Source organism: Rhinichthys klamathensis, unplaced genomic scaffold, assembly GCF_029890125.1.
Source record: "Rhinichthys klamathensis goyatoka isolate OS25496 unplaced genomic scaffold, OSU_Roscu_1.1 h1tg000121l_1, whole genome shotgun sequence".
NCBI classification, from domain to species: Eukaryota; Metazoa; Chordata; class Actinopteri; order Cypriniformes; family Leuciscidae; genus Rhinichthys; species Rhinichthys klamathensis.
The window spans coordinates 1,929,030-1,944,655 of record NW_026606658.1 but is presented as its reverse complement, the minus strand read 5'-3'; the positions used below and the strand labels follow the sequence as shown (position 1 = coordinate 1,944,655).

The 15,626-nt window shown below is 40.4% G+C and overlaps 1 protein-coding gene across 2 annotated transcripts in view; it reads right to left on the bottom strand.

The window, feature by feature from the left end:
* ca10a (carbonic anhydrase Xa) overlaps positions 1 to 15,626 on the bottom strand; it is a 198,961-nt gene that overhangs the window by 95,269 nt on the left and 88,066 nt on the right. For both annotated transcript variants that reach the window (XM_056255503.1, XM_056255502.1), the window contains one exon: positions 9,135 to 9,277. In XM_056255503.1, the coding sequence (XP_056111478.1) occupies positions 9,135 to 9,277 (143 nt within the window). The remainder of the gene's footprint in view (positions 1 to 9,134; positions 9,278 to 15,626) is intronic.

Genomic DNA, 15,626 nt, shown 5'->3' with positions numbered 1-15,626 from the left:
GGTTTTAGATCAACCGACTGGAGCTGCTCAAAAGGTGGTCCCCTCAGGGCCCTAAGGACCGTGGAGAGGTCCCAAGGCGGCACCGAAGGGGGCCTGGAGGGGTTAATCCTCCTAGCACCCTTCAGAAACTTTACCACCAGGTCATTCCTTCCTAGTGATTGGCCAGCCACCAGAGCATGATGCGCTGCGATGGCTGCCACATACACTTTGAGCGTGGACGGGGTGCGGCCCGTGTCCAGTAGCTCCTGCAGGAAGGAGAGCACCACCGAAACCTCACATGACTCTGGGTCAATACGATTTCTCGAGCACCAGCTGGAAAAACCAGACCACTTTAAAGCATAAAGGCGCCGAGTAGACGGGGCCCTTGCTTCAGAGATAGTGCTTAAGACCCTGTCAGGAAGGTCCCCGGATACCCGTTTAGGGGCCACACATGGAGGGCCCATAAATCGGGTCGGGGATGCCACATCGTTCCGTTGGCCTGTGTGAGGAGATCCTTCCTCATCAGAACAGGCCAGGGGGTCGTGTCTGACAACTGAACCAGTTCCGGAAACCAAGGTCTGGATTTCCAGAGAGGAGCCACCAGAAGGACTGGGCATCCGCTCTCCCTGACCCGCTCGATAACCTGTGGGATCATCGAGACGGGGGGAAACGAGTAAAGGGGGCGGCTGGGCCAGAGATGAGCCAGCGCATCCCTGTTTTTCGAGAAAAACACCCTGCAGTGGGTGTTGGCTCTCGAGGCGAAAAGGTCGACTTCGGCCTCGCCGAACCTCTCCCATATTAGTCTGACCGTCTGAGGGTTCAGGGACCACTCGCCTAGGGGAGTGTTGCCCCTTGAGAGCATATCCGCGCCCACATTCTGGACGCCCGGGACATGCGCTGCTCTCAGAGAGCTCAGATTGGCTTGTGCCCACATGAGGAGGTCCCTCGCCATAGCGTACAGGTTGCCTGACCTGATGCCACCCTGGCGATTTATGTAGGCCACCACAGACACGTTGTCTGTACAGACCAAGACGTGGTGACCCCTGAGGTTTGACAGAAAAGCTTTCAGGGCCAAACCAACTGCTTTCATTTCCAGACAGTTGATATGTAAGCTCTGCTCCGTGCTCGACCAGAGGCCGGAGGCAGGCTTGCCCTCGTGCAGCGCTCCCCAACCCATGTTGGATGCATCTGTAAAAACCACTTTCCTCCTGGAAACTATCCCCATGGTCACCCCCTTGCGGTACCAGTCCTGAGCCCGCCAGGGAATCAGTGTTCTCAAACACCCCTGATTCACCATAATGCGCAGGCTGCCTGACTGCCATGCATGGGCTGGCACACGGCGTTTCAGCCAGTGCTGCAGCGGGCGCATGTGCAGTAATCCCATGTGGAGTACTGATGATGCAGCTGCCATTAGACCAAGCAGTCTCTGAAACCTCTTCAGAGGCGCGCGCTCGCGCGCCCTGAATGCGGCTGCCAGTGTCTGCACAGAGAGCGCGCGCTCTTGAGTGAGCCGCGCTTTCATTGTCACCGAGTCTAAAACCGTGCCCAGAAAGACCACAGTCTGGCTGGGGTTCAGTTCGCTTTTGGCAACATTGATTGTGAGACCCAGGCACTTTAAATGGCTGAGAATCAAATCCCTGTGAACTATTAGTTCGTCTCTCGACTGCGCTAGCACCAGCCAGTCGTCGAGATAATTCAGCACACGCACTCCCTGGCTTTTCAGCGGGGAGAGCGCTGCATCCATACATTTCGTGAATGTACGGGGTGCCAGAGCCAGACCGAACGGCAGAACGGTGTATTGATATGCCCTCCCCTCGAAGGCGAATCTCAAAAATGGCCTGTGACGAGGGTCGATCTGAATATGAAAGTATGCATCTTTCAGATCCATTGAAACAAACCAGTCCCCCGGGCGAACCTGCGCGAGAATTTGTTTGAGTGTTAACATTTTGAAAGGCCGTCTCATGAGAGCCCTGTTCAAACGCAATCTAGTATGGGTCTGAGCCCGCCGTCTTTCTTTGGAATTAGAAAATAGCGGCTGTAAAACCCCGAATACATTAGCGCGGGAGGGACTGACTCTATCGCTCCTTTTGCTAATAATTCCTGAACTTCGGTGCGAAGCACGTGATTCACGCCGCTTCTCACCGATGTCTCGATAACCGCCTGGAATTTCGGGGGTCTGCGAGCGAATTGGAGCGAGTAGCCTCGCTTTATAGTGTTTATGACCCAACTCGACACACCAGGGATGGCTTTCCAGGCCATCACTCGCGTGGCTAGTCTCCTGCGAACAGGACCGGTGATGGTGTTTGAGTCGGAGAAAGTGAAGCACGCGGGGACGCGGCCGGCGTGCGTTCACAAATCTCCATACCCTCCGGTTGCCGTTGGCTGCGACGCTTCTTCTTCGGAATGGAAAGCGTGGTTGAAGCGGCCTCGCCGTCCCGGGAGAGAGCTAGCCGATTGTGCAGCACGGAGATAGGCATGCTGTCGCAGGCCTCACATCCGCCGGCAGAGAGAGCATTCTCTGCGTGGTCGACACCCAGGCAGGAAATGCAGCTCGTGTGCTGGTCTGCCTCGTGCAGACGGCCTCCGCACGGGGCGCAGGATGAACGAGGCATACTGAAAAGAATTCACAAAATAATAATACAAAGGATATAGGATGTCGCCGGATAGCCACAGGTGAGACGGCGTCAGGAGACAATCGACGTGCAGGCGAAGTCTGCTGAAGAGAAGCTCGCTCAGGCTGAAAGGCTTGTTCGACGGCGAATACTACAGTAAAAAGCTCAGGGACATGTGTACTGTCGCTGAAGGAGTAAAATCTGCTATAATGGCGAATTCGGGGGTCTATATAGGCTGGGCCACGCCCCCTCGACGGGCTCTGACGTTGGGCTAGCTCATTGGTCGTGCGTCAGATTCGCCCGCGCCATTGGATGTGCAGTTGCTGCAGCACAGCCTATGAGCGGGTCAGATGCTCAATGTGCTTGCTGTGCAGCTGCAAATGCGTTTTACATATAGGCTTCAGTAAATCGAGGAAAAGGAGTTTCCCCACTGCGTATAGCTACGCAATACGAAGTGACCGTTCGAAAGCGAACAGAAACTTTTCCACAGGAGAAAAAAGGTCAGGTAAGACATGAGGTTGAGCAAATGATTGGGTGAACTATTCATTTAAGCTGACTTTCAACTAAAATAATAATAAATTATTTATTTTATTAATATTCATAATTAACCATTATTATTCTTATCAATATTTATTCTCCTACTTTCTCTAAAGCCAAACCGTTTTGACAAAAAAATATTTTCATGAAGTACCTCTTATAATAATACTAATAACAATAATAATGATGTTTTCATATTATTATGTTTAACAAAAAATATATTACTTTTTTTTTTAAACTACTAAAAAATTAAACAAAAAAACGCACATCAGTCTAAATCAAAGCCTTTTGCAATATGTTAAACACTAAGCTATATCGCACTCCTATTTATTTATTTGAATGATTAACATTTTTATGATTTCATTCATTATTAGCTTTTCTTCAACTCACAAACTCCCTGATTGGAAAACCCTGGCCTGTTTTAACTCAAATCGATATTCCACGCCCATATATTCACTTAAGCATGTAGCCATGTAAAGTGGAATAATGTACGTCATCCGATGCTTAAAAAACAAACAAACCCCAACAGGGTTTAACCCCTGTACAATCACATGATAATGACCGGCTTACTGTACATTACAAGATCCCCCAGAGAAAAATCATTTAAAAGAAGAAAAACTGGTGTCCATTTACACTTATCACCGTGAATCTCTTTTTGTGTGTACTGTATGTGTGTGTCCCAGTTCAAACATTGGCCTGTTTAAGCTGACTGATAGCCAAACTGATGCCATCAGTTTATACAGAGAATGTATCTCACACCGTCAACTACCCAAGCTAATGAAATCGCAATGACAAGGCTGACTCAGTGAGTAATCTAATATGAAATTCATGTAACTGAATAAAATCTGTGTGCAGATCGTATCTGTCATTGTTTGTCTCTGGGCGTGATTCCGTGCCGATTTACCAATGCTGACAAAGGAAGGTGACTCACAGTTAGACAATGTGCTATGTTTTACAGTACAACTACGCTATGCTAAATGGCATGTAGCCTGATTCGTTTTGGTAATTAGTCCTATCTCATATCTACAGTAGCCCAGAGGAGAAAAATATTTTCATGTGGCATCTTTTCATATTCATGTCTCAAATTCTCCACTTTGCTGATTGGAGATTTCAATAAGGGACACGATATTGTCATCTTCCTCCCTTGTCAGAGCGATTAAATTCATTAAAAGCTCTTCAAGTAATTGCGGCTCATCTACAGTAGAGCAAATATTCAATTAATACAGACAATTTAATAACTGTGATTCCCTGAATCCAAAGCACATAACCTTGATGCATGTCTGCTTTTGATTAATTGGTTTTCTATTCTGAGGTCATTTTAATTTCCGTTAACTATTCATTAGTCCATTTATCACGCCGTGGAGAGCCAGAAAATGTAAACTTCTCTCTGACAGAAACTCAAACACATATGGTGTGACTTCACACACACTCTGACTCTTCATCAAGGACTACAGACCATTGACAGGTTTGAACTGAAATTAAATAACAGTGAGAAGAAAGGAAAAGAAAGATTTATGTTCCAGCAAGTCAGAAGACAGGAGGAAATTTCTTAGCTGTTTGAAACAACCTATTCATACTTTGCACGTGACGTCACAAGTACTGGCTGGCGGGCAAGAACGTCGTTCTCCAGCAACGAAACCCAGTAAACTAATCAAGGATCTTGCCAGGACGTCGCCAGTTTTACTATACAAAAGTTGGTGTTTTGAGGTTTGTGATATCTATGGTTTTCAATGAGAACCAGAGATGACCCAACAGTAGAGCTAGATTATTTACGGAGGAATTATTACTGCTCGATTATCTTAAAAAACCTTGTCTGCTTTACACAATTTAGCTACCTTGGAGTTAATCCCATTTCTAGTCCATAGTTATGCAGCTAGCTCGCTAACAGACTTGATAGCTACTAAAAGCGCCATAAGACCTGGAACTACAGGACTCTACGTTGAAAATACCCGTTTGTTGCCCGCCAGGTATCCATGGTAGTCACGTGACTGCAAAGTATGAATAAAAAGTTCAAATCTTTCTCCTTAATCCATACATTTTAAATTAGCCCAAATTACTTTAGTAAATTGGTTGAAATGTGCCACTAAAATGCAATTAATCTTTCAGTTTTTTTTATTTAGAACAAACTCCTTCCAGTTGCTATTCATATAAATGACAAATAAAGAATCCAACTAATTATTTCATAAGACTTGGCATGTCAAGAGTGCTTTGGTCAAATTACCATGCAGTGGATTATTCTCCTTCTCTGTCTGATCGGGTCTAGTCATTGACTGATCTGTACGAGTACGAAACTCTGCCTCTAGTGTATGACCTCAGTTACCCACTGCTGATGCATTTGAAGAGAGAATTTATTAATATGCAAAACATGCCATCCTCTCACCATTGATAAACAAAGGATGGTTAGTTTATGCATAACATACCCATGGATTTTTTTCCAAATTAAAATGTACATGAACATTTCAATAAATGTATATGAATATATAACCTGTGAAATTTCTAAGAATACAGTATAACCAAATCAATTTCTATGAATATATAGCCAAAGAATTTTATATGGATATCCTAATAATTTTTTTGTGAATACATAAAGAGAAGTGTTTGAATATTGTTATGTCGGTGTCTTTCTTCTGCAGGTATGGTGTTTATTGGGGGTGTGGTTTTTCCAGCTGAGGCTCATACTTGGGGCTAGAGTAGGCGTAATTCTATGGGGGGACAGGGGGACACGTCCCCCCCAATATTCAAAGAAGGACAATTTGTCCCCCCCAATATTTGATCATACTGTATGATTATGCGGGCAATATCGATGTGATTGCAAATACTTCATTCTTTCCAGCTCCGAAAATATAAAATCCCGGCCGGTCCATTTCCCAAATCCATTCGACTTGCCTTACACTATACATTAACAAAACCTATTTCTCCTGAAATCCATGTCATGTTTTCCCTATACCTTTAGTAGCTCGTGCACCGTCAGTGAGTTAGGAAAAAACAAACAGAAGAAGAGTTAGGAGCGCGAAATCTGACAGACATTTGGCACATATCTATGAATGGTAAATATCCTGTATTTGGCTGACATAATCCCTTAGATAACGACCAGGTGAATTTCACTAGAATTTCGAATTGTAGAATTTGTGAATTTCGACTGTAATACTATACAGCTTGTATGAATGGGAGGGACTATTGACAAGCTAGCCGACAGCTAGCTAACGTTACTGTATACACGCTACTGCATTCAAAATAAAGATATAGCTCTACATAAAATATGCGCCCCCATTGGACCGTCACCAAAGGGCCTCTCTCGATAGGCTGCTGCAGTTGCCGCAGGACAGCCAATAGGCACGCAAGCCGCCTTTGCCTATGTCTGTATGCTGCCGCAACGCGTTTTACATTCATTCAAAATTAAGGTTAATTTTTCCCTATAAAAAAATAAACAGCATTTTCCCTCATTAGAACATAACAGTTTTACTATCATTGCTCAAGACTTGATATTAGAATATTGTTATCCTGTAATCAAAATGTTTAACCAAACATTTTGATTACAGGTCAAAATTTAATCAAAATGTTTATAGCCACTATATGTTTATAGAAGAATATAAGAGAGAGATCACTGGCCGCTTTGTTGTCAATTCAGGCATGTAATTGATGCCGATGCTGTAATCATTACAGGGTGAGTATACGTTGGTTTGACGATCAGATGTAATAAAATTCCTTGTTGTGTTATACAATTACAAACATTCGGACTCTGACTTTAATTTTATTTTGATAAAAAAAATGTGTGCATGCGCCAACACAAAAAGTCCCACAGCTGTCCCCCCCCCAATGTGTGATTGACAATTTCGCCCGCCAGCGCTGATCATTTCGAGGGGGCTACGATGTGACTGCGCTTGACTTAGCGGCTGATATTCTATTGTTTTTCGTTTGTTATATTTATTCCAGACCTTAAGCAATAGTCCTCTTTCATGCATGCTTCCACTAATACTGACTACAGATTGTTTTAAATACCTTTGTTAATTATGATATTTCATTGAATAAATTATTTTGTTCACTACATGCCTGTCTGCGTTGCCTCTCATTCATGTTGCAATTGTAAGCCGGTTGTAACATATGGGGGCTCGTCCGGGATCCCCCATATGTTTAAATTATTTTCCTCATACAAAATAATTTATTCAACGAAATATAATTAACAAAGTCAATCAGTGGTCAGTATTAGTGGAAGTCAGTAACGAAAGCGTGCATGAAAGAGGACTATTGTTTAAGGTCTGAAATAAATATAACAAACGAAAAACAATAGAATATCAGCCGCTCAGTCAAGCGCTGTCACATCGTAGCCTCGCGACGCTGCAGTTCTTACAGCCCAAAGAATGAGCCATACCTACAAACAATACAAAACAGAAGAAAAACACAGGCCCAGCACTAATGGGACATAACAATATAATGTATAGCCTATGAATATGTAAGGGATAATCTTTGGCTAGGTGTAGATTAACCCACTAGCATGGCCAGTTACCAGCATTGACAAGTTAAAGCTGTTATTTATGTTTGTAATGCAATAATTGACTGGAAGGGCAAAAAAATTACACTTGTTTTTGATAGTTATTATATGGCTACTATTCATTAGATCTAGCATTCTGCACGATTTAAATCAGACAGAGATAAAGGAGGGAGAGAGAGTGTATGTGAAATACCAATGTCTCTGCAGCCTGTCTCTACTAAAGTTTAATTCCTTCAAAAACAGAGGCATTACCTTGCTGACAAATATAATGTAGCAACTCAGTAGCCAATCTATTTTGTTAATAGAAGTCATGAGGCAGCATTGACAAGTTTCCATGCTTCTGAATGTTTACTGTATGCGCAGAACGATCTCTGATCTCTATGTGCAAGTAATGTGTGTGTGTGTGTGTGCTTCAATGTAGGCAACACATTACTATAAAACGGTGCTTAAACTGACTGGAACTACCTGTGCATTACATATTTGAAGTCACTTTCCAGCCAATCAGTACCATGGTATAAGAATATATAACTTATACAATTTCTATAAATACAGTATATAAACATATACATTTCTATGACTAGTATATAGCTAAAGAAGTGTGGTAAAACTTTTGTTTTTGGGGTTTGGGGACCAATTCTCACTATTAACTAGTTGCTTATTAGCTTGCATATTACTAGCATATTGGCTGTATATTATAAAGCACATATGAATGCCTTATTCTGCATGACATTCTACATCTCTTAATCCTACCCAGTACCTAAACTTAACCACAACAACAACTACCTTACTAACTATTAATATTCAGTAAATTAGGAGTTATTGAGGCAAATGTCTGTCAAACTAAAGTGTGACCAGAAATGTATATGAAAATCCTAAGAAATTATATATAACCAAAGAAATGTATAATAATTAACTAACCTAAGATATTTTATGAATATATACCCTGAGAAATATGAATATATAACCAAATAAATGTATATGAATATATAGCTTAAGAAATGTACATGACTAAATAACCTAAGGAATTCTTATTAATATGAATCCTACAAATAGCCTATAGTATATGCCATAACTATTAATGACTAGTTCATTTTTAAATGGTCCTGTAGTAGTGTGACAAACCATCTCAATTAATATGAGGTCAAAACTGCTTGGATAATAATTATAAAATTACCATTTTAAAATAGTGCTAAGTGGAGTATAGCATGTCAAACTGCAGGATATCAGGTACCTATATATACATGCACACTTTCAAACACAAGGCTATGAGTTTACAGTATGTGGTACTATCCAGAAACAATAGCAGCAAACAGGTCAAACTAAGCACCATTATTCATGGTCCTAACCGTTCTGTATCTAGCATAACCACTGACCTAGATACTGTACATTTTTTCACCAAAGTGGAATTTCCACAGTTGATCCTAGCACTTTGACACTGGAAACAATGTTTACTTTTCCCAAGCAGCTCAGCGCACTGATACTGTAGCTGTGCAGACATCAGATATAACATGGCTTACCTTTCGTCCACCAGTGTTGAGCCTCAGTGGTGTCAAGAAGGGATCAAATATCATATGACTCGTCTCAATGTTGACTGGAGACTGTCTCTTCCCCACAGAACACAGATTCCATGCAGAATTTACAAGCCCCCAGAACGATGGCACTGCAAAAACAGAAAGTACACGATGATACACAGTACATTCATCAAACCCACACACTCATCGTAAGAAGGAAAAACAGCTCATTTGTTCATGATTGATGAAATGAATTATTAAAACAATTATTCAATATTGCAATTATTAAACCACAAAGAAAAAAAAACCCTGATTCTTTCTGCCTCAAAACACAATTTAAAAGCATTACACTAGCCACTGTAATAAAAATAGTAGATATTCTAGACTTCATTTATAATAACAATAATAATAAGAGCCACAAGTTATCCATATTTAAATATTTCCATAAATATCAAAATTGAAGCTTTTTTAATTGTGTAATAATGGTGACGTCATTTCCTGCAATAACTTAGTTTTTGAAATGTAAAATTGGAGCAATATTGTTTTTGACTGAGTGTATAAATATGTCTGGATGTATGAATATGATAAATCAGACAGCAACCTCTATAATAATAATAATAATAATAATAATAATAATAATACAATTATGAGCAAAAGTAATTTATGGTGGTTTGATGTAATAAATAACAAAAAGGCACATGCAAATTTATAATTAGCATAACTTGTATAATGTATTCAAATTATGTAAACAATCAGTTTTTGATCATCTGATATATTAGTAAAATATATAGTCAATATACATTTTTTTAAATGTTGTAAGTGATTTCAAACAATTAAAATGTAGATACCACAGTGTCTTTTGCTTTAAAAATTCCTTACAGTTAAAAGAATTAACACAATATGGAAGTTAAAATTATTAAGTGATATTAATAGCTATTATAGCAATGATATTACTTGGAGGTATGCTCTTATTTTAGCTACAGTGTGTTAATATAATTACTAGCAATCACTGTTACAGCTTTAACACTCTGACTTCTATTAAATTACATTTTTATGATCTAGTCTTTCTTATTATAAGTCTATTAATAGCTACGGCTCACAGCTGTTTCAAATGTCTCTAATACCAAAAGATGGCAAGTAGATTTGTAGCAGTCTGTTATGAAGGAAAATGTAAAACGTTACAACTGACCCAGGTCTCCCTTGCTCATGACTCTTTTACTCATAAGAAAGTCGGTGCAACAATATCGCTTTATTCTTTAAAATAACTATTCAACATCAGAGTTCCACCAGCCCGTGACATTTTCAAGCAATTTAGGCGATTTATACAAAGTGTTCGCCTTGGCATTTTCACAGCGTTGTGCTACATGCACCTCCAGCTGACAACCATTACATGAGATGATTGGCAGCCAGCAAAACAGGATTTTTCTATCAATAATTTATGAGCAGTCAACCAACGGTGTGGTTAAGGATCTCAAAGCTTGCATCTTCTATCAGGTAAATTCCACTCCTGGAACTTTTTGGTTGGGTGACTTGACCCAGTTGGCTTAGCAGTAAAGTGACGACACATAACACAATTCATAATGTTTATCCCACCACAATGACAACAGCACTTCTGCCCTCGTTTCAGGCCTCCAAATAAGTAAAGACTATCATAAATCACTGTTCCCACTGTCCTGATGCTGAGAGAAGCAGGTGGTCTCCACACCATATTTTTCATGTTGCGAGTCGCCATAATTTGAGGCTGCATTTTTCTGAACAAGCACCACCTGCTGTTTTCTGTCATGTGAGCACTCAACAGTTCTCCTTGAGAAAAGAACTTGACAAAGTAGCAGCGTTTATACACACTTATGTACACGGAAAAACGAACAAACTCAGACGCATGTCGCACACACAAAGGATGTGTAATCTCTTCGACCCCCTAATGCTATGCTAAGAAGGCTTGCATATTGTTCAGGGACAATGCTTGATAAACAAAAGTGTGGCTCAACTGGGGCCACGACTGAGTAGCTTTCTGATTAATGAAAGTATGGCTGGTTGGTGTGGTCGGTCATGGCTTCAGCGGTCTTTGCTCAAAATTAACAGCCGGCTGCAATTCATATCTCATTTCTTGGCATAAAAACAATTGCTGCATTGGATAGTGCTGCAATAGAAAATGAAAATGGTTTCATGGGTAGGGGGACGTCAAGTCATATCTCATTTAGGAAAGCGTTGAATTAAGTCGTTATGTCCTCTAAGATGCAGGCAGAGGAATGACAAATAATTCAATGCTTCTACATCAGTCACTAAAATAACAGAAAATCCATAACCGGAATAGGGCTGCAGTGTATGAAATCGATCCGGTAAACATAGGTGACATGTCACAAATGGTAAATACTTATTACACATTGGTAGCTATAAAACAACAACCACAGTCAACAGTTTTGGCAATAAAAAAATCCATATATTCAAATTTAAGCTTCACTTTATGTGCATGTTAGTGTTAACGACATATGTAAAACATATTAACCTGTGTTTTGCATGTAAATAACACAGTTTCCTTTTGCACCCTTAAAGGATAGCAGTTGACATCTCACTGGAGTGGACGATTTTCATGGAGTAATGACTGATCATTTTAGTTTGTTCCTCGTAGAAATCTTTTGTATAGCTTTAGACAACGCATAATATTGTGTACTTATTCATATGGACTGCTTTTATCATACTTTTTGGTGTCTTGAAATCTCAAGTTTCCATAAAAAAAAATATCATTGCTTCGGGAAAAAATCCAAATACAAAATGGCTTTGGAATGACATGTGAGTGTGAGTAAATGTATTTTTGAGTGCATGGTTTAATTGCTTCTCTCTCAATGTGGCTGGACACATCAGAGCTAGTCTTTAAAAAGACAGAAGAGGTTGTTCTGTTTAATGACCTGTAAAAACTCACTTAAAATTCAAACATCCGCTTTAGAGCGAGGCTGCAAGCTTTTTATCTTTTAAGGCCTCAGGACCCATGAAAGCTACACTGGCGATTACAATAATAGACCATGCTTAATAATGAATTAAAAATAATAATAATTAAATTCAGAATTATTTCAATCGTATGTATTTGATAAGCATATATACACTCACCGGCCACTTTATTAGGTACACCTGTCCAACTGCTCGTTAACACTTAATTTCTAAGCAGCCAATCACATGGCGGCAACTCAGTGCATTTAGGCATGTAGACATGGTCAAGACAATCTCCTGCAGTTCAAACCAAGCATCAGTATGGGGAAGAAAGTTGATTTGAGTGACTTTGAACGTGGCATGATTGTTGGTGCCAGAAGGGCTGGTCTGAGTATTTCAGAAACTGCTAATCTACTGGGATTTTCACGCACAACCATCTCTAGGGTTTACAGAGAATGGTCCGAAAAAGAAAAAACATCCAGTGAGCGGCAGTTCTGTGGGCGGAAATGCCTTGTTGATGCCAGAGGTCAGAGGAGAATGGCCAGACTGGTTCGAGCTGATAGAAGGGCAACAGTGACTGAAATAACCACTCGTTACAACCGAGGTATGCAGCAAAGCATTTGTGAAGCCACAACACGCACAACCTTGAGGCGGATGGGCTACAACAGCAGAAGACTCCACCGGGTACCACTCATCTCCACTACAAATAGGAAAAAGAGGCTACAATTTGCAAGAGCTCACCAAAATTGAACAGTTGAAGACTGGAAAAATGTTGCCTGGTCTGATGAGTCTCGATTTCTGTTGAGACATTCAGATGTTAGAGTCAGAATTTGGCGTAAACAGAATGAGAACATGGAACCATCATGCCTTGTTACCACTGTGCAGGCTGGTGGTGGTGGTGTAATGGTGTGGGGGGTGTTTTCCTGGCACACTTTAGGCCCCTTAGTGCCAATTGGGCATCGTTTAAATGCCACGGCCTACCTGAGCATTGTTTCTGACCATGTCCATCCCTTTATGGCCACCATGTACCCATCCTCTGATGGCTACTTCCACCATGTCACAAAGCTCTAATCATTTCAAATTGGTTTCTTGAACATGACAATGAGTTCACTGTACTAAAATGGCCTCCACAGTCACCAGATCTCAACCCAATAGAGCATCTTTGGGATGTGGTGGAACGGGAGATTCGCATCATGGATGTGCAGCCGACAAATCTGCGGCAACTGTGTGATGCCATCATGTCAATATGGACCAAACTCCCTGAGGAATGCTTCCAGCACCTTGTTGAATCTATGCCACGAAGAATTGAGGCAGTTCTGAAGGCAAAAGGGGGTCCAACCCGTTACTAGCATGGGGTACCTAATAAAGTGGCCGGTGAGTGTAGATCCATCTCAGCTCAATATAATATCATACAACTCCATGAGTTATCTTTTAAAACCGTATTAATGATGTTGGTAACACTTTACAATAAGGTCCCATTAGTTAACGTTTGTTAAAGCAACACTAAGTAAGATTTTTTACCTTAAAATAATGTTTTCAAAATCGTTTCAGTGGTTCATCAAGTCGTGACATGGTGAAATGCACTTATGCCACCGTACGATTGCCAGATCGGGTCGCGTTTCTGTAGTCCGTATGAGACATAAGAAAACTACAAATTTGACTTGCTTTACGGCAAGCGTTACAATTGCCGATAGGTGGAGCGTACTCGACAGTAGACTACAACTACATGTAAGATACCTAGCAGCCGGGTAGCTTTTGAATTGTCATCATGGTTCCAAAGCCGGTGCTGGATAAACAGAGAGCATGTGCGTGCGTGCGTGCACGTGCGACAGTAGGATGCGGTAGGCTAAATTATTTACGACAGCAGTAATGGACAAATCCGCTTCCAACCTGTAGGGCGACCCCAGAGGAAAAGTTACTTGGTGTTGCTTTAATGCATTAACTATCATTACCTATCATACGCAATACATTTGTTACAGTATTTGCTCATCTTTTTTAATGTTATTCAATAAAAGTGCAACTGTTCATTGTTAATGTTAGCTTAGGTTCATTAAATAATATTAACAGATACAACTTTTGATTTTAATGATGTATCAGTAAACGTTGATATTAAAATAACTAAGAATACCAAATGCTTTAGAATTCGTTTTCATTGATAGTTCATGTTGATTAGTGTACTTAACTAATGTTAACAATCAAACCTTATTGTTAAGTGTTACCAAGATGTTGTCATATACTGTATGCTGGGCGGGCACATAGTGGCTTCTTTGCTTTCACTATCCAGGCCAACTTACCAATAATTTTTTTTTTCTAAAAAAAAATGTTAAGCACTGACAGAGAACTCTGACCACAAAGGTTGGATCTCATTCCTTGACATTAATATAAAATAAAAAAAAACTGACAAAGAAAAGACTAGATCTTTCAGAATAATCATTGCCTTCCCCTTTGTAATAACTAAAGCTTGTGTTCTGGCCACCCCCAAGGTTTATACAGTTCAGGGTCGAGTGAAGGCTAGGACTAAGAAGACACACTTGAACCAATTAAGACGCCCATTAATTACTTCTACTCCACATCTTGCCACAAAATCATAGAGCCTCTGCCCCAAGATGCTATTGACTGCTGGGGAGTAGCTATGTGCTTACCATTCAAATGAAAGGATGAAAAGTATTTCTTAAAAGGAAGAGAAAGGAACATGCAAGGAAAAGCAGTGAGTTTTGAAAACACAGGGTGCATCCAGATATATCCCATGGGTCTCTTGGACAAACATCAAAAACTGCCATTTGTTTTGGTGTGCTTAAGCATATCATAAGAATACACCAGGCAAACAAACAGATGGCCAATAAATACACAAGGAAAAGGCTGGAAATATATCTTAACACCAACACTGATGCTAAATGCTTGGAAGTTGCATTAAAATGTGTAACCTCCTCAAGTAATCCTTAAACTGAGAGGCGGCACTGAAACTTCAAAAACAGGACTACCACATGGGGAGGGGTTAATTTCTTGCCCCAGCATATGGTGGAACTAACTAACAAAAAAAAAAAAAAAATGGCTATCAGCTTTATATCTCAAAGAAGTAAACAAGAAACCAGAGGAAAGCCTTGAAAAAAGTATGACATGTTAAAGTCCCCCTGTGGTGAAAGTTTTTAATGTTGTTTATATGGTGTTTTTAATATGCTTAAAGATTCAGATTCAGAAAGAACTTTATTGCCAATTGTGCTTGCACACACAAGGTACTGAAGGTTTCTTGGTACTGAAGCTTCCAGTGCACATATACAAATACAACAAGAAACATAATAATCAAAATTATAAGAATAAAAATATGAAAATAGTATAAAAGTATAAGGTCAAAGTTGGGTTTAGTCAGAATAAACATTTACAGATTATGAACATATTTACAGCATTTTGAATAGTATGAATAAATATAAATACAAATATCACCTGTGTTTAGAAGATATTGCACTAAACAGGGAGTATTGCACTTACATGCATATGCCTTGGGAGGTATGTTAACTGTTCAGAAGGGAAATGGCCTTGGGAAGAAACTGTTCCTGTGCCCAGATGTTCTTGTGG